Source organism: Rhinoraja longicauda, chromosome 28 (assembly GCF_053455715.1).
Source record: "Rhinoraja longicauda isolate Sanriku21f chromosome 28, sRhiLon1.1, whole genome shotgun sequence".
Lineage (NCBI taxonomy): Eukaryota > Metazoa > Chordata > Chondrichthyes > Rajiformes > Arhynchobatidae > Rhinoraja > Rhinoraja longicauda.
Window position 1 is genome coordinate 25,572,315 of NC_135980.1, and position 27,862 is coordinate 25,600,176.

The window sequence follows — 27,862 nt, forward strand, 5'->3', positions numbered from 1 at the left end:
CGGGGCATGCCTGCAGGAGATAGAGGGTCTGCGGGGTGCTTTAAATAAAGCAAGCGGGCTGGTTTGTTTAATGAACCCCCCAGCGGGCCAGTCACTAGCGGGTGCGAAGGTCCCGGTTCCGATCCCTAGAAAGACCATGGTAGCTTCAGCCCCCAAACTCCGCGATCCCCCTAGCTACGAGGCATCCTGGGAAAGGGGTAGTGTAGGGGAAAGAGAGAGAGAGGAGCTCCCGGTAGAATACTCGGCAGCGGCACCCATGTGCCCGGTCCTGGAAACCAGACGGGGACCCCCCATGGAGAATGGGGACACAGGACCCATTCAGAGCGAGATCGTGGTGCCCCACAACTCCCAGCAGTTAAGAGCTATGATTGGGCATGTAACAAAATTGTCCGGATCAGGGGACCCCTCAATACATTTCAGGGAGATCGAGCAAACCGCCGCAATCAACGGTTGCGACGAGGGAGAACGGGCGAAAATGTTGCTGTTCTCCCTGGACAGCTCGATCCTCCAATGCCTCTCAGACGAGAGTAAAAGAGGGACCAGGACCTACGATCTCCTGCGGGACGAGGTCCTGGAAGTCTTGGGGGTGGGGGATGAGGGTCCTTTTGCCCGATTAGGGAAGACCCTCCAGATGGAGGGAGAACCCCCAAGAGTTTTTGCGGCGCGACTATGGACAGTATATCAGAGTAGTTGCCCGCACGTCCCCGCGCGGGATGACCTGGCCGGGAATGGGAGAGCCCAGTGGCTCCGATGTTTGGTATCAAACAGCCTGGCGGCCGTCAGGGAACAGGCGAAAGCCTGGTTTGATCCCACAAATAGCACGGAGGAGGCGGTTTTGGACCGTCTCACGGTTGGGTATAGGAATACCCGGAGTACGACCACCCGGTTAGTAAAAGGGAAGGTGTACGTAGCGGAGGCTACTGCACTGGCCCAAAAGGAGTGGCGACAGGAGGGTAACCCTACCGCACAGTCCAAGTGTTTCAGGTGTGGTAAGGTGGGACACTGGCGGAAGGATTGCAGGGCCCACACCAAGGAAGATAGGGTTGGCACCACCCAGCGCACCGAGGTCCCAGTTAAGCCCGAGATCATCGAAACGATGATCGAGGTGATGCAGTCCCTCAGGGCCGCACAGGGGAAGGTGGCAGTCGCTACCGGCTCCCCGGGTGCGAGGGGGGCACTGGACATTCCCCAATGACATCAGCCCACGCAGCCTGCCTATCTGTGTCCTCTCCGCTACGATGCGTGGAAGAGACCGCTTGTGGAGATGGTAGTGGAGAGGCAAAGGGGCAGTTATCTGTTGGACACGGGGGCTTCATGCACCGTGGTCCACACAGAGGAACCCTTTGACTCTCCCCTGTCCACGGGGGTCCCTTTCGCACTGGCGGGGTTCACAGGGAAGGAACAGGCTGGCGCGCGTTCACAGCCAAGGATGAGGCAGGTCACGCAGACAGGCAAGGTTGCCTGCGTGAGGGGGGAGGACATTCTCCAGGAATGGAGGGTCTCCCGTTTTGGGTGGGATTCAGGTGAGGAAGAGCCTGATCAGCTCGACCAGGGGCTGGATCCCATTACGGAGGAAGAGGAGTCGGAGGGGGACGACAGTAACGTCCCCGACTCAAGCACCAGGAAGGCGGGGGTAGCGAGCGAAGGCTCACCACCTGTAGATACAGGTAGAGTGAGGCCGGATGCCGCGGGTATACCCAGCACCAAGGGGGCAGAGCTGGATGAGACGGGGCCAGGGTCGGCAGCTGCGGGGGGTACCCGAGCTGCGGCACGGCAGGAACCGGTCCTCAGCCAGGCTGTCCAGGGGGCAGTGCCTAAGGTGATCCTCCGTAGGTCCAGCAGGAAACCCCAACTTAGGAAGTTTTGGCCAGAGGTCAATCACGCCCCGAGGTACGGGAGCCAAGTAGGGAGGAGGGAGCTTACGTCCCGGAGGGGACCTAGCCCCGCCAGGCAGCGACAGGCTGCGGAGGATCAAAGGTGGGAGACAGCGTGGTGCAGCCGCAGGAGACGACCCGCTGCAGCCCTGACAGGGATTAGCTGAGCCGCCCTGGGAAGGCGGCACTGTATTATATTTTAGGTAAATTTAGATAAGGATAAGCTATTATAGATATGGATATTTTAGGTAATATAGATAAGGATAGGTATTTTAGATAAGTTTAAGTATTTTAGATAAGTTTTGTGGGGATAGTTAGCGTTTAAATAAAGTTGATGCGTCCAGGATGTGTGGGTGTGGGGTGCAGGCTGGGGGTCAAGAGACCCGCCCACAGAGGCGTTTAACAAAGCCTAGCGCTCCCCAAGAGGCTGGCTATACCATTCTTCTTTATCTGTTTTCTGGAGTGGAAGGAGGCACTCGTATGGTGGATCTTTGCCACGGCGATCGGATGTGGGTGGACCTATCGGGGCCGCACCAAGGACATCATCATCTACGGCTGCTCCGGGGACACGGCTCCCATCGCGACCGATGGGACTGGAAGGAGAGAAGCGGAGGAGACCGCAGTTTACTTCCATGAAGGCCGGTGGCCGGGGTGGCTGGGATCGAACTCTTCAGAGTATTCCAGCGCCCCAGGTTTTGCTTATCGGGACTCTTCATTATTGTGCCCGAGAATCAAGATCATCGCCCAAAAGATCAGCGCCACCGTTGGCAAAAGGATCTGCCTGGTATGCACGGGGAAGGTCCCCGCGAGCAGGCGGTGGTGGCTGAGGAAAATGAGCAGGACAATGGCCAACTCCACTGTTGAGTGGGAGAGACTTAACAACAACACTCACAGAACTATTTCTGGGACTAAAGAACAGTTGAGTGTGTGTTGGGACAAATGGTGGGAACCGGATGAGGGGATTTATATGTGTATGTGGGGTTCAAGGTATCGTTGCCCCACGGGCAACAGCATACTTTTTTCAGAGACAGTGGCAGGATGACGGTAAGGGGATGAGGTGGGATGATAGCTCGCGGGCTTGTGGGGTCCCCCTTTCCCCGATCCCGGTAAACGCCACTGAACTCATCACCAGACCACGCATGACACCTCCCACAGTTCCGCTGGCAGTAGCACAGGAGGGTGAGTGCCCAAAAACCACTAAGGGGCCCGGGAATGGCCTGGTACTGATACTGACTGACCAGGTATTGTACCAGGGGGTGCACTACGCGGTAGCCTCGGTGATTTTAAACCTCACCGAGGTGCGGTTGCCGGAGTGGTGCCCCAGGGAAACTGAAAGACTTACCGGGTATATCAAGGAGAATGGAGAGACCGTTACGTGCGGGTGGGCGAGCAGGACCCAGCCGCAAGCTGCTAGGAGGACGTGCCCCCCTCCACACCGAGTAGACTGTGTTTTATATTGTCCCCTTTAAAATTTGTATAAACTGTGTTTTTTGTATTGTTTTCTTCAAATTTGTATCAAGAGTGATTGTGAAGAAATGTACAAAATGTATCGTTTTGCTGTTGTGTTGTTTTCGTGTCCTACATTACAGCTGACACCAGTAGGAGGATGGCGGAGGCATCGGCCTGGGACAAGGTGTAGGTGTATATGTCCGACATGAAAATGTACATACTTGTAATATAGTTTTGCCCGGGACACGGGCAGTAAAGGTCAGCCTAAGAGATGGGGACTGTACGTTCGCAATGAAACACTAGTTTAGTTAAAACCTCAGGGGTCTGGATATGGAGAATCGGGAAAACATTGCTCAACCACATTATTTAATTGATTCGATAAGCTGGGGTTATGCAAATCAACAGGAGGGACTGTAAGATTTGAGAAGTTTTCCCTCATTCTGAAATCAACACAAAACCAAAGAGCTGCAGTTTGGACATTTTAAACGGGAGACTGGGGCTGATAGCGGAGAAAGGCTGCAGTCAGTTTACCAAAGGATGTCACAATCTGTGGGTCCTAAAATGGCCGCAGGACCTCGTGACCAGCCACAAAAAAGGTAAAAACCTTACATCCCAGTCTCTAGGTTTTCTGCAAAGCCATGGCCAGAACAATGGATGGGTATTGGCCATGCAGAAACCTACGAAACCAGGTCGGAGTCCAGACACTGGGGCGCTGACATCAGCATACTCACAATGCCCCAAGCCGACCTAAACAGTTCATCTCAGTGAGGGGGCACAATAGCCCATAGAAAACTACCTGGTAGGTGATGGGAAACCAGTTAACACCCATCACCTCACAATGAAATCCCAATTTACACCTTCTGGCCATCCCCGGTATCCCCGAACATAAGCGCAGATCAGAAGAAAACCTCATACATATCTTTTTGAACAAAGAGATTCCAAGATCTGGCGGGAGATAGGACGGGTCAGAAACAGTATAACTGGCCACTACTTTTGGGTTTTAAACTCAAGAAGAAATACTGGAAGAAGAAGTTAAGTCAACTCGAGAAGAAAACCTGCAGGAAACGCAAGCAGGCAAGAAAACGAATGCAGGAGGAAGAAAAGACAGGCAAGAAAAACGGATGCAAGAGAGAGGAACAGGCACGCAACTCGAGGAGAAATACTGCCAAACGAACAGCCAGTAACCCCAGTAATAGCCCCATGGTGAGCATGCATTCCAAATCCTACATATCCTGGACATAGTTTAGTGTAGAGGGGAGGGTGGTTGTGAATAAACGTTGGGTGTGTACTAAAATATGTGTTGGTCAAGGTTGCGATGCGTCGTGCGTTCCCCATCTTACAGTCGTGTATGTGTCTTGCAGAACTGTGTTTAAGAATTCATAAGTAAAAGGTATTCGTGTATGTGTCTTGCAGAACTGTGTTTTATGATTCATAGTTATAAGTATTCGTGTGATTCGGTATGTGTTTCATAGACATGTATTATAGAACTGTATAAGTATTCATGGACAATAGTCCCAAGTGCTGAATAAAAGACTTTTTCATTTAAACCCTGGTTTTAAAATCTGGTCTGGTTGAATTTTTTCTGCACTATAAGAGCTCCTGCATCTAAGTCCAGTGTCTAGAACCGTAAGGGGTGAGTGGGTCGAACCACCCACGGGGAACCAGTGTGCACGGCCTGGTCAAGGGATCAGAGCAAGGCACGGGGACCTTAGGTCGGGCGAAAGCTCGGCGCAGAAACCCCTTACAGATCTGTGTGGGAGGGTGTTTTGGGGAAGACATCCATTTTGTTAACAGCAATGGCCATTCTCTGACTGTTGTCCCTGGGTGTAAATTTGTCACCTTTCGTAGGATTACTGCTGAGGAAGGTGAAGCGAGGGTCATTCCTCGCTTTTGCCTCACGGCAGATGAAATTGGTGAAATACCAGAATGGAGGGAAGCAGTCATAGTTTTCCTCTTTGTACTTCATGCCATGAGAAATCCACCTCTCTTGTAGATAATGGGGCAGCTTCTCCACAATCGGATTTAGTCCCCTTGCGGTATCCAAATAAGCCAGTCCCAGTAAGTATCCATCGTCTTTGGCCGCTTGTAGCTTATTAAATTACAATAATGCACTTTAAATACAACGTAGTTTTCAAGACCGGCCTACTTTCTATTTCAACCCGTTTCGGCTCCACACCATCCAGGCACATGTAACATTTCAGCAATTACAACATAAATCTTGCAAAGTTGCCAAAAGCGTTCTCCTCACAAATATCACAGAAACTTACAGATGATGCTTTCACAAACTTAAAGGAAAGGATGGCAGTGGATATACAAGTCTGCTTCTTGGACTGCCTGAGGAGAAAATAGCTGCTTTGAGGTCACGCTTTGAGGTCACGAGACCTACTTCCTGATCAAACAAATCACCACTAGGGGCGGTAAAACAGTGCTAAAGGAACTCAAAAGCCTGGGGCAGAACAGTGCTAGTGTATGGGATGTTCGCTGATCGTCTGCCAAAGGGTCTGTTTCCACGCTGTATATGTTTGTCCCGCCCCCCTGACATCAGTCTGAAGAAGGGTCTCGACCCGAAACGTCGCCCATTCCTTTTCTCCTGAGATGCTGCCTGACCTGCTGAGTTACTCCAGCATTTTGTGAATAAGTATCTCTAAAGTCTACTTGTCCCAAAATGACCACTTTGCGTAAAGCGGGAAATCTCCATTCTTTCATGGGTCAGGAAAGTATCGCGAATGAGCACCTTGTGTGGATCGACGTTACTGTCGAATAGTTTTTTCTCATGCGTGTTTGTCATGCAAAGCGGCCAAGCAGAGCACGGCAATCACTCGAGTAGGTGTGTAATGGTCGATTCTAGATGATCTTTGGATATATCCGCCCTCGGGAAATGACACAAAGACATGCTGCATCCGAGTGATAATTCTATCCGCCCACAATTGTCAAATGGATGAATATTGTGTGAAATGGCAACTGTGTTTTCTCCGACAATCCTCGTGCCTTTTTTGTGAGGTAGATATACTGACTGGTACCATTATCTTATCGTGGGTCGCCGGTTGTCGTAGCTTGCCGTCGCCTAGGTGGTAGGTAGTCGTAGCTTGTCATAGGCATTGTCGTGGTCATTGTCGTGGACATTATAGTAGGGTTAAAAAAAAATCGAAGACCGGAAATGTCACTGATCCATGTTCTCTAGAGATGGTGCCTAACCTGCTGTTACTTTGTGTCTTTAAATGTTTGGAGATTGGATTTGGATCATTTTCACATTTGCTGCCGCTGAAGACAGGGATATGCTTTATATGGTCGTTAGTCAGTGCCCACTTGGTTCCAGAAAGCTGCAAAATATATATTTTGCTATTCACACGCAAAGTGATGGTGCCACATTCATTTCTTGGCTCTTTAACATTTATAGTCAATGGGGCAAATTGGTGGGCAAGGATGAGTTGGGCTGAAGGGCCTGTTTCTGTGCTGTATAACTCTATGACTCCAAGTGCCCTTATAGTTAATATCCTGTGATGCAGGCAGTATCCTCGTAAACCTCTCCTGCACACTCTCCAAAGTTGTCCACATCCTTCCAGTGATGGAGCGACCAGAACTGCACACAATACTCCAAAGCCCAACCAAAGTTCCATCTCTCGGTAGGAGGAAACCGGAGCATCCATGAGCCGAATCAGTGAGAGGTATTTTCAGCCAAAATATGAGGCAGTTTCCGATTATCTTGACTGTTATCTGGTGTCAATGTTTCGAGTGGACACAAGGAAATGCAGATGTTGGTTTACAAAAGGAGACTCAAGTGAAGGAGTAACTCAGCGGGTCAGGCAGCATTTCTGGAGAAAATGGATAGGCAACGTTTCAGCTCAATGCCTTTTTTCAGACTGAAATCCAAAGAGTGATCTCTGTGTATAAGGTCACGAGGGGAATGGATATGGAGAATGCACAGAGACTTTTATCCTGAGTATGGGAATCAAAAACAAAAACTATGTTTAAAATGAAAGGCAAAACGTTTAATACAGACCTGAGAGGTAACTTTAACTCAGAGGGTGGTGGGTATATGGAACAAGCTGCCGGGGGAGATAGTTGAGGCATATAACATGACAGCATTTAAAAGACACTTGGACAGGTACGTGGACATGAAAGGTTTAGAGGGTTGTGAGCCAAATGGGACTAGCTTTGATGGGGCAAATTGGTGGGCAAGGATAATTTGGGCTGAAGGGCCTGTTTCTGTGCTGTATACCTACCTCTATGACTCTGCCCCGACCCGAAATATCACCGATTAATGTTCTCTAGAGATGCTGTCGAACCTGCTGTGTTACTTTGTGTCTTTAAATGTTTGGAGATTGGATTTGGATCATTTTCACATTTGCTGCCGCTGAAGGCAGGGAAATGCTTTATATGGCAATTAGTCAGTGCACACTTGGCTCCTTAAAGCTGCTCAGTAAAGATATATATCTTGCTAGTCACACGCAAAGTGATGGTGCCACATTCATTTCCTGGCTCCTGAATATCTAGGAGCTCCTCCCTTGCTCCTGGCAACACCCCAAATCCAAGGAGAGTCACCGGTGCGGGCTTGCTGCCTGAGAATCGTTTTGTTTGAGACAATCGTTGGGAAGATCGTCGTGAATTTAGCCATTACGCTTCGGCTATTGGCAACATGGGTAAGTGATGATTTGCTCAGCACTGCGGGCTCATTTAACAATGCTTCCCCCCTCCCCCCCTCCCCTCCACCCTCACCCTCACTCACTCAATTGAGGGGGGGAGAACTAATTATGTGACTAGAAAGTTCACAAACTTCTAATAACATCCATTGCACACGTGGCAATGGAGAAGATGAACTCGTACACGGCGCTGTGTCGCTTCAGTGCGTTCCAGTTCATTTAGGACTACTTGCGGGTTACTAGTTTCTGAAGGGTGTGCATGATAATAGGTCGACTGGCATAGGATGCGAAAGTAGAAACTGGAGGTACTCTACTGCAAATGTGGAGGAGGGAAGATAAAAGCCTTGGACTATTACTGGACAGAGCTGGCTTGCTTGGGAGGTCAGTAAAACAACTTGAATCCAAAGAAGTGCGAAGCAATGTGCGTTGGGGGCGCATCGAGTCAAGGGAGTACAAAATAATCAGGCCAGGAATAAAAAGTTTATGAAGGCTCACCGGATGATTTCCTCTAACAGCTGTGTGTAGAATTATGTCCCTTCTTCGGACAGAAGTAGGGTCCCGACCCGAAATGTCACCTATCCTTTTTCTCCAGAGATGCTGCCTGACCCGCTGAGTTTCTCCAGCACTTTGTGTCTATCTTTGCACTACTCTGACTTCAGCTTGTGTACGGATTATTGTTGCATAACTACATCAGGGCAGGGGAACTACGTGGGCACACTGGGTGAGTGTAGAGAGATTCGTGGGACCATTGGCAGCATGGTGCAATTGGAACATGGATGATCCAAGGATATTTTCTTTGGGACATGGGCACAGGTAGAGACTTAGCTGGAGTGTAGAAAGTTATAAAAGCTTTGGAACCAGTCCAGTTCAGTTTAGTTTGTTGTCAGGTGTACCGAGGTACAGTGAAAAGCTTTTGTTCCGTGCTATTTTGTCCCATGTTGGCAGAAAGGTTCCGGCAGGCTAGGCTCTTCTTCTGGCTTGCAAATATATTGGGTGCGCTGGAAATATTGTTCCCAGAGAAGGTTTCCAAACCTGAGGAAGGGCGTGCTTGCTTTGGAGTGAGTGCAATGAAGATTTACCAGATTGGTTCCTGTGATTGTTGAGGATTGTCCTTTGAAGAAGATTAAGTTTGGGTAGTAGAGTGCCTGCCTCACAGTGCCAGAGACCCGAGTTCGATCCTGACTATAGACAATAGACAATGGGTGCAGGAGTAGGCCATTCGGCCCTTCGAGCCAGCACCGCTATTCAATGTGATCATGGCTGATCATTCTCAATCAGCACCCCGTTCCTGCCTTCTCCCCATACCCCCTGACTCCGCTATCCTTAAGAGCTCTATCTACCTCTCTCTTGAATGCATTCAGTGAATTGGTCCCCACTGCCTTCTGAGGCAGAGAATTCCACAGCTTTACAACTCTCTGACTGAAAAAGTTTTTCCTCATCTCAGTTCTAAATGGCCTACCCCTTATTCTTAAACTGTGGCCCCTTGTTCTGGACTCCCCCAACATTGGGAACATGTTTCCTGCCTCTAACGTGCCCAACCCCTTAATAATCTTATACGTTTCGATAAGATCCCCTGTCATCCTTCTAAATTCCTACGGGTGATGTCTGTACGGCGTTTGTACGTTCTCCCTGTGACCGCGTGGAGTTTCTCTGGGTGCTCCAGTTCCCCCACACTCTAAAGACTTGCAGGTTTATAGTTATAGGTTAATTGGCTTCTTTAAATTGTTTGTAAGTTTATAAGTCGTAGGAGCAGAATTAGGCCATTCAGCCCATCGACTTTACTCCTCCATTTGATCATGGCTGATCTATCTTTCCCACTCAACCCCATTCTCCTGTCTTCTCCCCATGACCTTTGATGCCCTTAGAAATCAAGAATCTGTCAATCTCTGCTTTAACATACTCAAATGCCTCTGGTGTGTAGAACAGAACTAGTGTATGGGTGATTGGCTTTTTTTCTTTCCCCCCCCCCCCCCCCGCCCGCCCGCCTTTGGTGTTTTCGTTTTTGCCATGATTTATTTATATAATTGATAGCATCGATATGGAAGTGACATTCTTAATCTCATTGTACTTGTACAATGACAATAACAGCTGGTGTAACTCAGGCTGAAGTCTGAAGGCAGGTGTTGACTTAAAACATCACCCATTCCTTCTCTCCAGAGAAGCTGCCTGTCCCGCTGAGTTACTCCAGCACTTTGTGTCTATCTTCGGTGTAATCCAGTATCTGTCTGCAGTTCCTTCCTACACAGAATGCATGGGTAATCGTTGGTCGGAGTGGGCAGAAGAACCTGTTTCCACGCTGTATCTCTGAACCAAGACTCTTTACTCGACCCATCAAGTCTATTCCACCATTCAATAGTGGCTGATCTATCTTTCCCTCCTAACCCCATTCTGCTGCCTTCTCCCCATAACCTCTGAAACCTGTGCTAATCAAAAAAATCTATCTATCTCTGCCTTAAAAAATATATCCACTGATTTGGCCTCCACAGCCTTCTGTGGCAAAAAAATCCACAGATTCACCACCCTCTGACTAAAGAAATTTCTCCTCGTCTCCATCCGAAAAGAACGTGCTTTAATTCTGGGAGTATGACCTCTAGTCCTAGAATTTTTGTGTTCCAAAATATAGCTGACCTCATCTATATACTAAAACTCTCGTTTGTTTGTTTATTTGTTCCTGAACTACAGCCAAAAACGGTGCACGATACCGCGACAATTTTAGGCCCACCTTACCCACTGTTGTCCCTTTGGTGCTAATGGAAGAAGTTTAAATGAAATCGGTGTTATATTTTAAAAGTTATTCACATTTAAAAGTTTAATTCTATCTCCTAGGGAGGGAGGGAGGGGGGAGGGAGGAATAGAGGGTGGAGGGAGGGGGAGGAGGAAGGAGGATAAGGAGGGTTGAGGGGGATGGAGTGGGGGGGAGGGGAAAGGAAGAGGGGAAAGGGAGGGGGAGAGGGGGAGAGGGGAGGTGGCTGCTGAGTGCGTGCTGCTGAGTGCGTGCTGCTGAGTGCGTGCTGCTGAGTGCGTGCTGCTGAGTGCGTGCTGCTGAGTGCGTGCTGCTGAGTGCGTGCTGCTGAGTGCGTGCTGCTGAGTGCGTGCTGCTGAGTGCGTGCTGCTGAGTGCGTGCTGCTGAGTGCGTGCTGCTGAGTGCGTGCTGCTGAGTGCGTGCTGCTGAGTGCGTGCTGCTGAGTGCGTGCTGCTGAGTGCGTGCTGCTGAGTGCGTGCTGCTGAGTGCGTGCTGCTGAGTGCGTGCTGCTGAGTGCGTGCTGCTGAGTGCGTGCTGCTGAGTGCGTGCTGCTGAGTGCGTGCTGCTGAGTGCGTGCTGCTGAGTGCGTGCTGCTGAGTGCGTGCTGCTGAGTGCGTGCTGCTGAGTGCGTGTGAGTGCTGCTGAGTGAGTGAGTGAGTGAGTGAGTGAGTGCGTGCTGCTGAGTGAGTGAGTGAGTGCTGCTGAGTGAGTGAGTGCTGCTGAGTGAGTGAGTGAGTGAGTGCTGCTGAGTGAGTGAGTGAGTGCTAGTGAGTGAGTGAGTGCTAGTGAGTGAGTGAGTGCTGAGTGAGTGAGTGAGTGCTGCTATTTCCTGCTGCTGATTGCTGCTGCTGCTGCTGATTGCTGCTGCTGCTGATTGCTGCTGCTGCTGATTGCTGCTGCTGCTGATTGCTGCTGCTGCTGATTGCTGCTGCTGCTGATTGCTGCTGCTGCTGATTGCTGCTGCTGCTGATTGCTGCTGCTGCTGATTGCTGCTGCTGCTGATTGCTGCTGCTGCTGATTGCTGCTGCTGCTGATTGCTGCTGCTGCTGCTGATTGCTGTTGCTGTTGCTGCTGCTGATTGCTGTTGCTGCTGCTGATTGCTGCTGCTGCTGCTGCTGATTGCTGCTGCTGCTGCTGATTGCTGCTGCTGCTGCTGATTGCTGCTGCTGCTGCTGATTGCTGCTGCTGCTGCTGATTGCTGCTGCTGCTGCTGATTGCTGCTGCTGATTGCTGCTGCTGCTGCTGATTGCTGCTGTTGCTGCTGATATTGCTGCTGCTGCTGCTGCTGATTGCTGCTGCTATGCTGCTGCTGATTGCTGCTGCTGCTGCTGATTGCTGATTGCTGCTGCTGCTGCTGATGATTGCTGCTGCTGCTGCTGATTGCTGCTGCTGCTTCTGCTGCCGCTGATTGCTGCTTCTGCTGCCGCAGCTGCCGCCACCGCCGTGACTTCCAGGGCCCTGTCCTTGTGTGATTTTTCAACGTGAAGTCATTTTAATAATTAATATCCAATTAGGATGGGTGAGCAAATGATGTGCCAATACTGCGAGATGTGGGAAGTCGTGGACACCATTGATGTTAACGATTCCCACACATGCAGTAAGTGTTTGAAGATACAGGAACTCTTGCTCCGTATAGAGGAGCTGGAGTCCGGATTCATACGCTGAGACACATCAGGGAGGGGGAGAGTTACCTGGATATTATGACCATGGGGATGGACACACCAACTAGTTTAAATAGTACAGTAGATAGGGAGCAAGGACAGGAAGGTGTGTCTATGAGCAAGGCAGGTATGGTGATCCAGGAGGAGGTGCTGCAGGAGCCACGGCCCTTGCATTTATCAAACAAGTTCAAGGTTCTTACTCACTGTGAGGAAGGGAACAGGGGCTGTGGGGCGGATGAGCAACCTGGCCACAGCACCATGGAACAGGGGGTCGTTCAGGAGAGAGGAGTTAGAGGAAATGTTGTAGTGGTAGGGGATAGTATTATTAGGGGGATAGATAGGGTACTCTGTAGTCGAGAGAAGGATACCCGGAGGCTGTGTTGCCTGCCCGGTGCTAGGGTTAAGGACATCTCCGCGGGGCTGGAGAGAAATTTGCAGTGGGAAGGGGAGGATCCAGTGGTCGTGGTCCATGTCGGTACCAACGACATAGAAAGGACGAGGAAAAAGGTTCTGTTAAGGGAATTTGAGCTGTTAGGGAACAAATTAAAAAACAGAACCTCTAGGGTAATAATCTCAAGATTACTACCTGAGCCACGGGCTAAATTGGCGAGGGTAAATAAAATTAGAGAGCTAAATGTGTGGCTCAAAGACTGGTGTGGGAGAAATAGGTTTGGTTTCTTGGGACACTGCCATCAGTACGGGGGGGAGCTGTTCCGTGGGGATGGGCTCCACCTGAACAGGGCTGGATCTAGAGTCCTGGCGAATCAGATAACTAGGACAGTAGAGAGGTCTTTAAACTAAGTAGCGGGGGGAGGTTTCAAGAGAGATGTTAACGTCAGGGGAGAAGGAAATAGAGCAGGGTTTCAGTGGGGAATCTGAAAATCAAAGTGTGCTAGGAGGACACAGAATGTGTTCACCATCACACAGAATGTATGAAGATAAAGGTGTAGTAGTAAAAGGGGCAAAAACAGGAACTAAGTGTAGTAAAGCACACATGAAAGTGCTTTATTTGAATGCACGTAGTATTCATAATAAGATAGATGAATTGACGGTACAATTAAGCACGTATAGGTATGATATTGTGGCCATTACAGAAACATGGCTGCAAGGCAATAGACAATAGACAATAGACAATAGGTGCAGGAGGAGGCCATTCAGCCCTTCGAACCAGCACCGCCATTCAATGCGATCATGGCTGATCACTCTCAATCAGTACCCCGTCCCTGCCTTCTCCCCATACCCCCTCACTCCGCTATCCTTAAGAGCTCTATCAAGCTCTCTCTTGAAAGCATCCAACGAACTGGCCTCCACTGCCTTCTGAGGCAGAGAATTCCACACCTTCACCACTCTCTGACTGAAAAAGTTCTTCCTCATCTCCGTTCTAAATGGCCTACCCCTTATTCTTAAACTGTGGCCCCTTGTTCTGGACTCCCCCAACATTGGGAACATGATTCCTGCCTCTAATGTGTCCAATCCCCTAATTATCTTATACGTTTCAATAAGATCCCCCCTCATCCTTCTAAATTCCAGTGTATACAAGTCTAATTGCTCCAGCCTTTCAACATACGACAGTCCCGCCATTCCGGGAATCAACCTAGTGAACCTACGCTGCACGCCCTCAATAGCAAGAATATCCTTCCTCAAATTTGGAGACCAAAACTGCACACAATACTCCAGGTGCGGTCTCACCAGGGCCCGGTACAACTGTAGAAGGACCTCTTTGCTCCTATACTCAACTCCTCTTGTTACGAAGGCCAACATTCCATTGGCTTTCTTCACTGCCTGCTGTACCTGCATGCTTCCTTTCAGTGACTGATGCACTAGGACACCCAGATCTCGTTGAACATCCCCTCTTCCTAACTTGACACCATTCAGATAATAATCTGCCTTTCTATTCTTACTTCCAAAGTGAATAACCTCACACTTATCTACATTAAACTGCATCTGCCATGTATCCGCCCACTCACACAACCTGTCCAAGTCACCCTGCAGCCTTATTGCATCTTCCTCACAATTCACGCTACCCCCCAGCTTAGTATCATCTGCAAATTTGCTAATGGTACTTTTAATCCCTTCATCTAAGTCATTAATGTATATCGTAAATAGCTGGGGTCCCAGCACCGAACCTTGCGGTACCCCACTGGTCACTGCCTGCCATTCCGAAAGGGACCCATTTATCCCCACTCTTTGCTTTCTGTCTGTCAACCAATTTTCAATCCATGTCAGTACCCTACCCCCAATACCATGTGCTCTAATTTTGCCCACTAATCTCCTATGTGGGACCTTGTCGAAGGCTTTCTGAAAGTCGAGGTACACCACATCCACTGACTCTCCCCTGTCAATTTTCCTAGTTACATCCTCAAAAAATTCCAGTAGATTTGTCAAGCATGATTTCCCCTTCGTAAATCCATGCTGACTCGGAATGATCCTGTTACTGCTATCCAAATGCTCAGCAATTTCGTCTTTTATAATTGACTCCAGCATCTTCCCCACCACTGATGTCAGACTAACTGGTCTATAATTACCCGTTTTCTCTCTCCCTCCTTTCTTAAAAAGTGGGATAACATTTGCTATCCTCCAATCCACAGGAACTGATCCTGAATCTATAGAACATTGAAAAATGATCTCCAATGCTTCCACTATTTCTAGAGCCACCTCCTTAAGTACCCTGGGATGCAGACCATCAGGCCCTGGGGATTTATCAGCCTTCAGTCCCATCAGTCTACCCAAAACCATTTCCTGCCTAATGTGGATTTCCTTCAGTTCCTCCATCACCCTAGGTTCTCCGGCCCCTAGAACATTTGGGAGATTGTGTGTATCCTCCTCAGTAAACACAGATCCAAAGTAACGGTTTAACTCGTCTGCCATTTCTTTGTTCCCCACAATAAATTCCCCTGCTTCTGTCTTCAAGGGACCCACATTTGCCTTGACTATTTTTTTCCTCTTCACGTACCTAAAAAAACTTTTGCTATCCTCCTTTATATTATTGGCTAGTTTACCCTCGTACCTCATCTTTTCTCCCCGTATTGCCTTTTTAGTTAACTTTTGTTGCTCTTTAAAAGAGTCCCAATCCTCTGTCTTCCCACTCTTCTTTGCTATGTTATACTTCCTCTCCTTAATTTTTATGCGATCAGGACTGGGAGTTAAACATAGAGGGTTACTTGACAATCAGAAAAGACAGACATGAAAGGAAAGGAGGTGGGGTGGCCTTGTTAATAAAGGATGGAATAACTGCAATAGAAAGGAAGGATATTGGGTTAAAGGATCAGGATAGTGAAACAGCATGAGTACAGATAGAGAATAATAAGGGGAAAAAACACTAGTGGGTGTAATCTATAGACCTCCAAATAGCTGTGACTGTTGGACAAAATATAAATCAGCAAATAGTTGAAGCATGTAATAAGGGAACAGCGGTAATTATGGGGGACTTTAACTTTCATATAAACTGGGCAAATCAAACTGGGCAGGGTAGACCAGAGGAAGAGTTTATAGAGTATTAGGGATGGGTTCTTAGAACAGCATGTAACTGAACTGACTAGGGGGGAGGCAATTTTGGATCTGGTCCTGTGTAATGGAACAGGACTAATTAAAAATGTCATAGTTAAGGACCCTCTTGGGATGAGTGACCTGGTCCTTTACACCACCCGCCTCACCCGCAAAGCATTGAGCATTGTGGCTGACCCCTCCCACCCCTCCAACAGCCTCTTCACCCTCCTGCCTTCAGGGAGAAGGTTTCGCAGCCTGAGGTTGAGCACCACCCGACTAAAGAACAGTTTTTTCCACCACGCTGTCAGGATGCTGAACTCTCTCCCCTCCCTCCCTCCTCTCTCCCCTGCCCCCATTGGACCTGGACTTTAACACCCCACACACACGCACATCCAGCACCAGACATTTTTTTAAACGCTGCTATGGACAGGCTTTGCACTACTGTTCATTATTTTTTTTATTGTAATATATTCATCTTCATCTTTTTTTCATTGAAGTGACTATATTTTATATTGATTGTTGTTTGCTGTGCCTTTTTAATTTTAACTTGATTTAATGCACTTTATTCCTCGGGATTGTGGGAAACGGTATTTCGATTTTCTGTCTGTGTAAACTAACTGGAAATTGACAATAAAGTTGACTTTGACTTTGACTTGACTTTGATAATATGGTTGAATTCCATATTCAATTAGAGGGGGAGCAAATTGAAACTCAAACCAGGGTACTTGGTCTAAATAAGGGAGATTATGAAGGTATGAGAACAGAAATGATTAAAGTAGATTGGGATAACAGACTAAAGAATAAGACGGTACATGAGCAGTGGTGTACTTTTAAGGAGTTATTGTACAACTTTCAAGAAAAAAAATTCCACTGAAGAAAAAAAGAGGTCAAGGAAAGGACAGCCAACCATGGCTAAGTAAAGTAATAAAGGATAGTATTCAGCTAAAGGCAAGGGCATATAAGGTAGCCAGATATATTGGCATGACAGAAGATTGGGAAGCATTTAAAAGTCAGCAAAAAATAACAAATACATTAATTAGGAAGGGAAAAATAGATTATGAAAGTAAATTAGTGAAAAATATAAAAACTGATAGCAAGAGTTTTTATAGTTATATAAAAAGAAAAAGGGTGGCTAAGGTAAATGTTGGTCCATTGGAGGATAAGACGGGGAATTTGTTGGTGGGGAACATGGAGATGGCAAAAGCATTAAACGAATATTTTGTATCAGTCTTTACTATAGAAGACATTAAAAATATTCCAACGCTGGATAAACAGGAGGCTATAGGAATGGAGGAGTTAAGCACTATTAAGATCACTAAGGAGATGGTATTAGGTAAATTAATGGGACTTAAGGCGGATAAATCCCCTGGGCCTGATGGATTACATCCTAGGGTCTTGAGAGAAATAGCGGTGGGGATCGTGGATGCATTGGTGATAATTTTCCAAAGCTCCCTGGAGTCGGGAAGGGTCCCGGTGGATTGGAAAATGGCTAATGTAACACCTATATTTACAGGGAAGTAGACAGAAGGCTGGTAATTATAGACCGGTTAGTCTAACATCTGTGGTGGGTAAAATGTTGGAGACCATTATTAAAGAAATACTGACGGGGTATTTGGATAAACATAACTTAATTGGACAGAGTCAGCATGGTTTTACGAAGGGGAAGTCATGTTTGACTAATTTGCTTGAATTCTTTGAGGAAGTAACATCTCGGGTGGATAAAGGGGAACCGGTGGATGTGGTATACTTGGACTTCCAAAAGGCTTTTGATAAGGTGCCACATTAAAAGACTATTACTTAAGATAAAAAATCATGGGATTGGGGGTAATATATTAGCATGGGTAGAAGATTGGCTTTCAAACAGGAAGCAGAGAGTTGGGATAAATGGATCATACTCGGGATGGCAATCGGTGACTAGTGGGGTCCCGCAGGGGTCGGTGCTGGGACCCCAGCTGTTTACAATTTGTATAAATAACTTAGAGGAGGGGACCAAGTGTAATATATCCAAGTTCGCAGATGACACAAAAATGGGAGGTAAAGCAGGGAGTGAGGAGGATCGAAAAAGCCTGCAAAAGGATATAGATAAGCTAGGAGAGTGGGCAGCGACTTGGCAGATGAGATTTAATACTGATAAATGTGAAGTTATGCATTTTGGAAAAAAAAATCATAAAGAAAGTTATTTTCTAAATGGGGAGGAGCTGCGTGGTAATACAACGCAAAGGGACCTGGGGGTACTAGTACAGGAATCACAAAAAGTTAGTATGCAGGTGCAGCAAGTGATTAGGAAGGCCAATGGAGTCTTAGCCTTTATTGCCAGGGGGATAGAGTATAAAAGTAGGGAGGTGTTGCTGCAGCTGTATACAGTATTGGTAAGACCGCATTTGGAATACTGTGTGCAGTTTTGGTGTCCATATTTAAGAAAGGATGTACTTGCTCTGGAGGCAGTACAGAGAAGGTTTACACGGTTAATTCCAGGGATGAGGGGTTGACATATGAGGAAAGGTTAAGTAGGTTGGGACTTTTCTCATTGGAGTTCAGAAGAATGAGAGGCGATCTTATTGAAACGTATAAGATCGTGAGGGGCCTTGATCGGGTGGATGCGCTAAAGATGTTTCCGATGATCGGGGAGACCAGAACTAAGGAACATAGTCTTAGAATAAGAGGGGGCTCTTTTAAAACTGAGATGAGGAGAAACTTCTTCACTCAGAGGGTGGTTAGTCTGTGGAATTCGCTGCCTCAGGGAGCTGTGGAAGCAGGAACGTTAAATAAATTTAAAACGGAAATAGATTGTTTTTTAATAAACAAGGGAATTAGGGGTTATGGGGAGCTGGCAGGGAAGTGGACATGAGCTATTGTTAGTATAGTAAGACCTGAGTAATCTCCTGGACAAGTTTCGATCGCCTAGCTTGGGGTCGGAGAGGAATTTCCTGGATTTTTTCCCCAAATTGGCCTGGGTTTTTATCCGGTTTTTCGCCTCTCCCAGGAGATCACACGGTTCTTTTGGGTGGGAAGAAGGGCGATAGTGGGAAGGGAGTTGGGGTGGGATCAGCCATGATCGTATTGAATGGCGGAGCGGGCTCGAGGGGCCGGTTGGCCTACTCCTGCTCCTATTTTCTTGTGTTCTTGGGAAGGGGGGGGGGGGAGAGTGGGGGGGAAGTGGAGGGGAGGAAAGGAGGGAGGGGGAGGAGAGGAGGGAGGAAATGGGAGGGAGGGAAGGGGGAGAGGAGGGGGGGGAGCGGGGAGGATTGAGGGGGAGGGGGGAGGAGGGGAGGGGGGGGAGAGGGTGCTGCACCAATGCAGGAGAGGTTTGGTCTAATTGTAAATTAAAATCATGCACTCCCTGTGATCTTGTATCTTGCAATCTTCTAGGTATTATCTTTAGAAAAATGATATTCACTGCACCAGAATAATGTCATCAAATCAATGTCATCTCATGACTATTCCAGATTGTTGAACCATCTTCTCCTGCACCACAGTGTCATATAGAGGAACTGTCGTCCAAAAGATAGACAATAGACAATAGGTGCAGGTGGAGGCCATTCGGCCCTTCGAGCCAGCACCGCCATTCAATGTGGGCATGGCTGATCATTCTCAATCAGTACCCCGTTCCTGCCTTCTCCCCATACGCCCTGACTCCGCTATCATTAAGAGCTCTATCTAGCTCTCTCTTGAATGCATTCAGAGAATTGGCCTCCACTGCCTTCTGAGGCAGTGAATTCCACAGATTCACAACTCTCTGACTGAAAAACTTTTTCCTCATCTCAGTTCTAAATGGCCTACCCTTTATTCTTAAACTGTGGCCCCTTGTTCTGGTCTCCCCCAACATTGGGAACATGTTTCCTGCCTCTAACGTGTCCAACCCCTTAATAATCTTATACGTTTCGATAAGATCCCCTCTCATCCTTCTAAATTCCAGTGTATACAAGCCTAGTCGCTCCAGTCTTTCAACATATGACAGTCCCGCCATTCCAGGAATTAACCTAGTAAACCTATGCTGCACGCCCTCAATAGCAAGAATATCCTTCCTCAAATTTGGAGACCAAAACTGCACACAGTACTCCACGTGCGGTCTCACTAGGGCCCTGTACAACTGCAGAAGTCAAGTCAAGTCAATTTTATTTGTATAGCACATTTAAAAACAACCCACGTTGACCAAAGTGCTGTACATCTGATTAGGTTCCAATGGGAAAAAAAATGAAACATACAGTAGCACGCAAACAGTTCACAGCGCCTCCTCAATGAACCTCAAACGCTAGGGAGTAGAAATAGGTTTTGAGCCTGGACTTAAAGGAGTCGATGGAGGGGGCAGTTCTGATGGGGAGAGGGATGCTGTTCCACAGTCTAGGAGCTGCAACCGCAAAAGCGCGGTCACCCCTGAGCTTAAGCCTAGACCGCGGGATAGTGAGTAGCCCCAAGTCGGCCGACCTGAGGGACCTGGAGTTAGAGAGGGGGGTTAGAAGATTTTTGATGTGGGGGGGGGAGTGTCCATTTAGGGCTTTATACGTGAATAGGAGGAGCTTGAAGTTGATTCTGTACCGTACAGGGAGCCAGTGGAGAGAGGCCAGAATCGGGGTGATGTGGTCCCTTTTACGGGTACCCGTCAGGAGTCTCGCTGCGGTGTTTTGGACCAGTTGCAGGCGGGACAGGGAAGATTGGCTGATCCCAGTGTATAGGGAGTTGCAGTAGTCTAGGCGGGAGGAAATGAAAGCGTGAATAATTTTTTCTGTGTCGTCGAATTGGAGGAAAGGTTTGATTTTAGCTATGGTTCGAAGTTGGAAGAAGCTGGCTTTTACCACAGCGTTGACTTGCTTATCAAATTTTAATGCAGAGTCAAATATCATGCCGAGGTTTTTGACATGCGGTTTGACTAGGCAGGATAGACTTCCAAGACTGCCTGTTATCAATTTGATGGAGTCGGGGGGGCCGAATAGGATGATCTCAGACTTGCTCTCATTTAATTGGAGGAAGTTCTGTGCCATCCAACATTTTATGTCCTCAAGGCAGTGTAAGAGGCTGTTTAAATTTGACTGGTTGTTGGGTTTCAGGGGGAGGTAAAGCTGAGTGTCATCGGCATAGCAGTGGAAAGAAATGCGGTGCCTTTGAATGATTTGGCCAAGGGGGAGCATGTATAGAGAGAAGAGAATGGGGCCTAGGATGGAGCCTTGTGGAACTCCGCAGGAGAGGCTAGCTGGAGCAGAGGAATAACTGCCTATGTTGATGGCGAAACTCCTATCTTTGAGGTACGAAGCGAACCAGCTCAGGGCAGTGCCATCAATGCCAACCGCGTACCGGAGACGGTCAATAAGGATGGTGTGGTCCACTGTATCGAACGCTGCGCTGAGGTCGAGAAGGAGCAGGATTGCACAGTCGCCGGTGTCGATGGCGAGAAGCAGGTCGTTGTGTACCTTCAACAAGGCAGACTCTGTGCTGTGGTGGGCTCTGAAACCTGACTGGAAACTTTCCAGGATGGTGTTTTGGTGCAGGTAGGGCACTAATTTGTTTAGGATTGCCTTTTCAAGGACTTTTGACAGGAATGGCAGTTTGGAAATGGGTCTGTAGTTGCTAGGCAAGGTGGGGTCTAGGTTAGGTTTCTTCAGTAGGGGCTGGACCACCGCGTGCTTGAAACTGGTTGGAACAGTGCCAGTGGCCAGAGAACTGTTGATAATAGAGAGGATGCTGGGACCGGCTATTGCAATGACATCCTTCAGAAGGGCAGTGGGGGCAGGATCAAGGGGGCAGGATCAAGGGGGCAGGTTGCAGGTTTCATAGTGGAGACAAGCTTTGCAAGGGAGGATAGAGTGACAGGTTGGAAGCAGTCCAATTTAGATGAACAGACTAGTGAGACAGCTAGGTCACGGGTGGGAGGGGAAATGTTAATTCTAATGTTCACAACTTTGTTGGTGAAAAATTTAGCGAATTCTTCGCACTTAGCAGGGGACCCAACTAAGCTGGTACTGGGGGCGGGACATATGACAGAGGTAATTGTTCTAAATAGGACCTTGGAGTTATGAGAGTTTTTGGAAATAAGGTCGGAGAAGTATTGTGCTCTAGCAGACTTTACTGCTTCCTGGTATTTGAGAAGATTGTTTCTCAGAATTTCGAAGGAAATTTGAAGCTTGTCACATTTTCACCTCCTTTCTGATTTTCTGCACTCCCTTCTTAGGGCTTTGGTGGAGTCATTGAGCCACGGCCGACCTTTGGGCTTAGGCTTTTTCATTTTAAGGGGAGCGATAGAATCCAGGATGGAAGAGCAAGTGATATTAAATAAAGAGGCGAGATCCTCAGTGCTGAGATGGGGGGGAGAGGCCTCAATAGTGCAGATGTTGGGGGCAGCTGTGAGAGCCTCGGAGAATTTACTGGCAGTCAATGAATTTATGTCGCGGGAGTAGCGAACAGGGAGATGAGATTTTGCGGGAGATAAAGGCAGAGATGCGTCAAAAATGATAGCGCTGTGGTCCGATAGACAGGCTTCAGTAGTTTCGATGTTGTTGATTGGGACGATAACACTAGGTCGAGAGTATGGCCTAACTTGTGAGTGGGTCCCGTGGTGTGAAGAGTCAGATTGAAGGACTCAACCAGGTGCATAAATTCACTCACAAGAGGCTTAGTGGGACAGCAAACATGAATATTAAAGTCACCAAGAATCATGCTTAGAAGGACCTAAGATGTGATGAAAGATGTGATGTGATGTGAGAAGGAGTTCAAATTTGCCCTCGGTATTCCACAGATAGAACTGTCCAGACTTGCAATTTCCTTTGGAATGTCATAGAGCCATAGATTAAAACATGCCCTTCAGCTCAACATGTCCACACAGGCCAACATGTTCCAGCTACACTAGTCCCAGCTGCCTACATTTGGCCCATATTCAGCCAAACTTGTCCTAAACTATGTACAGCGTTGCGATAGTTTCTGCCCCTGGCAGCTTGTTCCATACACCCACCACCCTTTGTGTAAAAAAGTTACCCCTCAGATTCCCATTAAATCTTTTCCCGTGGGCAAGTGTATTCGTGTTTTCTTGCCAGTCTAACGATGAAAGAATCTTTCCATTTCATGGAATCTTTCCATTGCATATTGTTTCACATTTCAAGGTAATCCAGTTTGTCGGAACCTTGAGAATGTTAATAATAACAATGAAACATTTAGACAGGCACATGGATAGGATATGCTTAGAGGGATATGGGCCAAATGCAGGCAGGTGGGACTTGTGTGTAGGAAGGAACTGCAGATGCTGGTTTATACCGAAGACAGACACAAAGTGCTGGAGTAACTCAGCGGGTCAGGCAGCATCTTAGTTTTAGTTTCAGAGCTACAGCACGGCCCTTCAGCCCACTGACTCTGCGCCGACTATCAGTCCTCGCACACTAACACTATCCTACACACACTAGGCACTAATTGCAACTGAACCAAAGCCAATTAACCTGCAAACCTGTCAGTCTTTGGAGTGTGGGAGGAAACCGGAGCACCCAGAGAAAGCCCACGCAGGTCACGGGGAGAACGTGCAAACTCCGCACAGACAGACTTTAATTGTAATTGCAATTAATTTATTAGCCAAGTATGTAAAAACATACAAGGAACTGGATTTGCCAGAGTCATAAGAAAAAAGCAACAAGACACACAACTACATAAAAATCAACATGAACATCTGCCACCGTGCACCGTGATGTAATGCAATAACGTATTATCTTCTTCCTTTCTCCCGCGATCGGGGCAGTCAAACCGAGTCCCCAACGACCAGTGATCCCTACACACACTAACACTATCCCACACACTCTAGGGTCAGTTTTACATTGATACCAATCCAATTAACCTGTACGTCTTTGGGGTATGGGACGAAACCAAAGATCTTGGAGAAACCCCACGCAGGTCACAGGGCGAACGTACAAACTCCGTACAGACAGCAACCATAGTCGGGATCGAACCCGGGTCATCTCAGCAACTCTACCGCTGCGTCCACCGGTGACCCGGCACTTCCATTAATCTGCATTGGATTAATTGGGTGGTGCTGCGAGGCACTAGTTTCCATCACAGTGCCGCCCTACACCACATTGTCTGCTGTCTGTTATTTGCTTCAGCGATTTGCTTTCCCATTAAGCGAGCTACACACTCTTCCAATCAGCAGAGCCATGGATTTCAGGACTCTTTGACAACAGATGTTTTCCTCATCCTAGAAGTCGTCTTGTGTTCTTGTGTTTTTGGGAAGGGGGGGGAGAGTGGGGGGAAGTGGAGGGGCGGAAAGGAGGGAGGGGAGGAGAGGAGGGAGGAAATGGGAGGGAAGGGGGAGAGGAGGGGAGGGGGGAGCGGAGAGGGTTGGAGGGGTGGGGGGAGGGGAGGGGGGGGGGAGAGGGTGCTGCACCAATGCAGGAGAGGTTTGGTCTAATTAACATCATGCACTCCCTGTGATCTTGCATCTTGCACCACAAAAAGCTGGAGTAACTCAGCGGGTCAGGCAGCATTTCTGGAGAGAAGGAATGGGTGACGTTTCGGGTCGAGACCCTGCTTCAAAAGTCAGCGAGGTGCCCATTGCTTCACCCGGCCTCCTGGCATGCGAGATACGAAGTCCTTCCAGTCCGCTCCCCAGAGCCACTCATCCATCGTTCTATCTCCAACACCATCTCCTATCTCCAATAATCGCAGTCCCGCTGCCTTGCATGTATTTGTGAGTCTGGCATAATATCTTCAAATACCCAAAGAATTCAAATTCCGTGAAACCTTCTCCTACATCCCAGAGACGCCGTACATCCCCGATTGAAAACATATGGAAAGGAGATTTTTTTAGATTCATTTAGGACTTCGGTAGAGTTGCTGCCTCACAGCGCCAGAGACCCGCGTTGGACCCTGACTGTGGGCGCTGTCTGTACTGAGTTTGTACGTTCTCCCTGTGACCACATGGGTTTTCTCCGGGCGTCCCGGTTTCCTCCCACACTCCAAAGGCGTGCGGATTTGTAGGTTAATTGGCTTCTGTAAATTGTAAGTTGCCTCAAGTGTGTCGGATAGTGTTAGTGTAGGGGGTGATCGCTGGTCGGCGCGGACTCGGTCGGCCGAAGGAAGGGCTTGTTTCCACGCTGTTTGTCTAAAAACTATAAAACTTTTTTAAAATGTGGATGTAGGATGCACCAACGTGAGTAGTCCCTAAGAAACAAAAATGTGCAGGAGTGCATTTAGCCTCCCACACTCCAAAGATGTACAGGTTTGTGGGTTAAGTGGATTCAGTGAGTGTGTTGTGAAATTGCCAATAATGTGTAGGATTGTGCTAGTGTAATCGCTGGTCGGCGGGGTCTCGGAAGGCCGAAGGGCCTGTTTTCGTCTCTACAGTCTAATGTCCAAATACAAAAAATTAAAACCATCTTCTCTTGTCTTTAAATCCAAACTTGTCTTTAGATCCAATACCAGATGCAGGCGGAGTGCTAGCGCCCATTCAGCACGGTGACGGTCGAGTTAACTTAAGTGAATTGGGTAGACTTCAGATGACAAATTCCATCACCACTGTTTTAACTCCTGCCCTTTACACCCTGGTGTTCATCATTGGGTTCCCGGCCAACGGTCTGACCATCTGGGTCATGGCAACCAAGAACAAGACGCCTTCCACCATTTGCCAGATCAACCTGGCCATCGCCGACCTCCTCCTGACTCTGGCCCTCCCGTTCAAGATCCACTACCACATCCAGGGCAACAACTGGGTCTTCGGCGAAGCTCTGTGTCGGACGACGACCGCTGCCTTCTACGGGAACATGTACTGTTCCATCCTCCTCCTCACCTTCATCAGCGTCGACAGGTACTGCGCCCTGGTCCATCCGTTCTACTCCAGACGGTTCAGGGGCAACACGTTTGCTGCATCGGCCTGCGCGGTCATTTGGGCCATGGTGGGGCTCTTCGTCCTGCCGTTCTTCCTCTTGCAGCAGTCCACAGAGATCAGTGAACCGTACATCACCACCTGCCACGACGTGTACCTGAAAGACACGCAGAATATTTACTTCTATTACTGGCAGGCCGTGGTGATAATAGGTTTCATTATCCCAGCCCTCGTCACGGTAACTTGTTATAGTTTTGTGATCAGAATGTTGGTATCCAACAAGACAGAGTACAGAAAGGCTAAGGTTGTCACTGTTTTAACTCTCCTGATATACCTGGTGTGCTTTGCTCCCAGCAACGTAATGCTCCTTCTGCACCAATGGATCCCTGAACTCTACATCCATTACATGGTGACCCTGCCCATCAGTAGCTTGAACAGTTGCATTGACCCCTTTATCTACTACTTCATTTCTGATGAATGGAGGACCAAAATAAAGGGGATGATCCGCTTCCGCAAAGTTCTCGCCAGGGTTCGGACTTTGCAAACATCCAGCAGCTTGGTGTTGGCTGGGTCGAACTCTTCCAAAATATCCCCCACAAATATTTGCGTCGAGTAGCTGAGCGATCAGGGGTCGGGTAGTTGAGATGAGACCTCTCTCGCAGTATTGTAAAAATCCGCAGCTCAGAAGGAGACTGTTTGACACGCTGTGCCCGCCCCTATCAGCGGTAGAGTTGCTGCCTGGCAGCGCCAGGGACCCGGGTTCGACCCTGACTACGGGTGCTTGTCTGCACGGCGTTTGTACGTTCTCCCCGTGACCTGCGTGGGTTTTCCCCCGAGATCTTCGGGCTTCCACGCTCCAAAGACGAACAGTTTTGTAGGTTAATTGGCTTGGTATAAATGTAAATTGTCCCCAGTGTGTGTAGTAGGATAGTGTCAGCGTGCGGGGATCGCTGGTCGGCACCTACTTGGTGGGCCGAAGGGCCTGGTTCCGCTCCGTATCTCTAAACTAAACTAAACTAAACCAAAACATTTGCTTTGTTTGGCCCATTTCAACACTGCAAATGTCACAAAATGTTGCATCTGACGGAAGAAGGGTCAATAGACAATAGGTGCAGGAGGAGGCCATTCGGCCATTCGAGCCAGCACCGCCATTCAATATGATCATGGCTGATCATTCTCAATCAGTACCCCGTTCCTGCCTTCTCCCCATATCCCCTGACTCCGCTATCCTTGAGAGCTCTATCTAGCTCTCTCTTGAATGCAATCAGAGATTTGGCCTCCACTGCCTTCTGAGGCAGAGAATTCCACAGATTCCTCATCTCCGTTCTAAATGTCCTGACCCGAAATGTCGTCTGTTCTTTTCCTCAACAGATGTTGCCTGACCCCCTCAGCTCCTCCACCACTTTGAGTTTTTGCCCAAGGTTCCAACTTCTGCAGTCCGTTATATCATCATAACATTCAATTCAGGAGCATCAGCACAAACAATGACCATTTTGTGTTGATGTATGGGATTAATTTGCTTTAACAATTGAAATGCATCAATATTGAAATATCGTAGGCCATGTGCAACTGATGATAAATAGTACACCAATTACAGCCATTTGTGATTTTATTTTCTCTGCGTTTGATTTTCGAGGCACAATATACTCAGTAATACATGAAACAAAGCCAAAAAGCAATATTCTGAATAAATTGATCTTTTTTTGCAAGGCGTTTTTTTGCTTGTAATTTTAATTAGCTGTTTCTCTTTCATTGATAATTAATAAATGTATCCGTCCGAACGTTATACTGACATTTCTGTTCCTTAAAGGTTAATTTTTACAATAAAAATCGCCAAATTATAAGCTATGTTCTCAAAGCCTTAGTTTGAACATATTATTTTATTAATTTAATCCTGAGCAACAAGATGCTTTAATAAAAAGAGACCTTTAAAATGCTTCAGTGTTTCTGGTCTGCAAAAAAAATAAAAAAATAGGTGTTGATATTTTAAATTTCGTTTCTCCTCAAGATAAACTCCTCCAGGCAGGGACTTACCTGGAGAGGTTTTAGAGGGTTGGAGATGTTTGAGGAAGTTTTCAGATACCGCACCATAAAGAGCACACTGTCGGGTTGCCTCACAGCCTTGGGTTTGGGAACCGCTCTGCCCAAGACTGCAAGACAGAGAGTTGCGGATGTAACCCAGTCCATCACACATCCCACCACTGACTTCACGCTGCCTC

General features: G+C 47.8%; 1 protein-coding gene across 3 annotated transcripts; it reads left to right on the plus strand.

Moving 5' to 3' along the window:
- The first annotated feature begins 4,028 nt into the window (after positions 1 to 4,028).
- On the plus strand, positions 4,029 to 27,431 carry LOC144607238 (proteinase-activated receptor 3-like). 3 transcript variants are annotated; one of them, XM_078423931.1, is made up of 2 exons: positions 4,029 to 4,526; positions 25,232 to 27,431. In XM_078423931.1, the coding sequence occupies exon 2, from the start codon at positions 25,318 to 25,320 to the stop codon at positions 26,257 to 26,259; it is 942 nt and encodes a 313-aa protein (XP_078280057.1). In that variant the 5' UTR covers positions 4,029 to 4,526; positions 25,232 to 25,317; the 3' UTR covers positions 26,260 to 27,431. The 3 variants fall into 3 exon arrangements, with proteins under 3 accessions (XP_078280057.1, XP_078280055.1, XP_078280056.1); XM_078423929.1 differs by lacking the exon at positions 4,029 to 4,526 and adding an exon at positions 7,833 to 7,963; XM_078423930.1 differs by lacking the exon at positions 4,029 to 4,526 and adding an exon at positions 8,215 to 8,344.
- Positions 27,432 to 27,862: the final 431 nt, after the last annotated feature.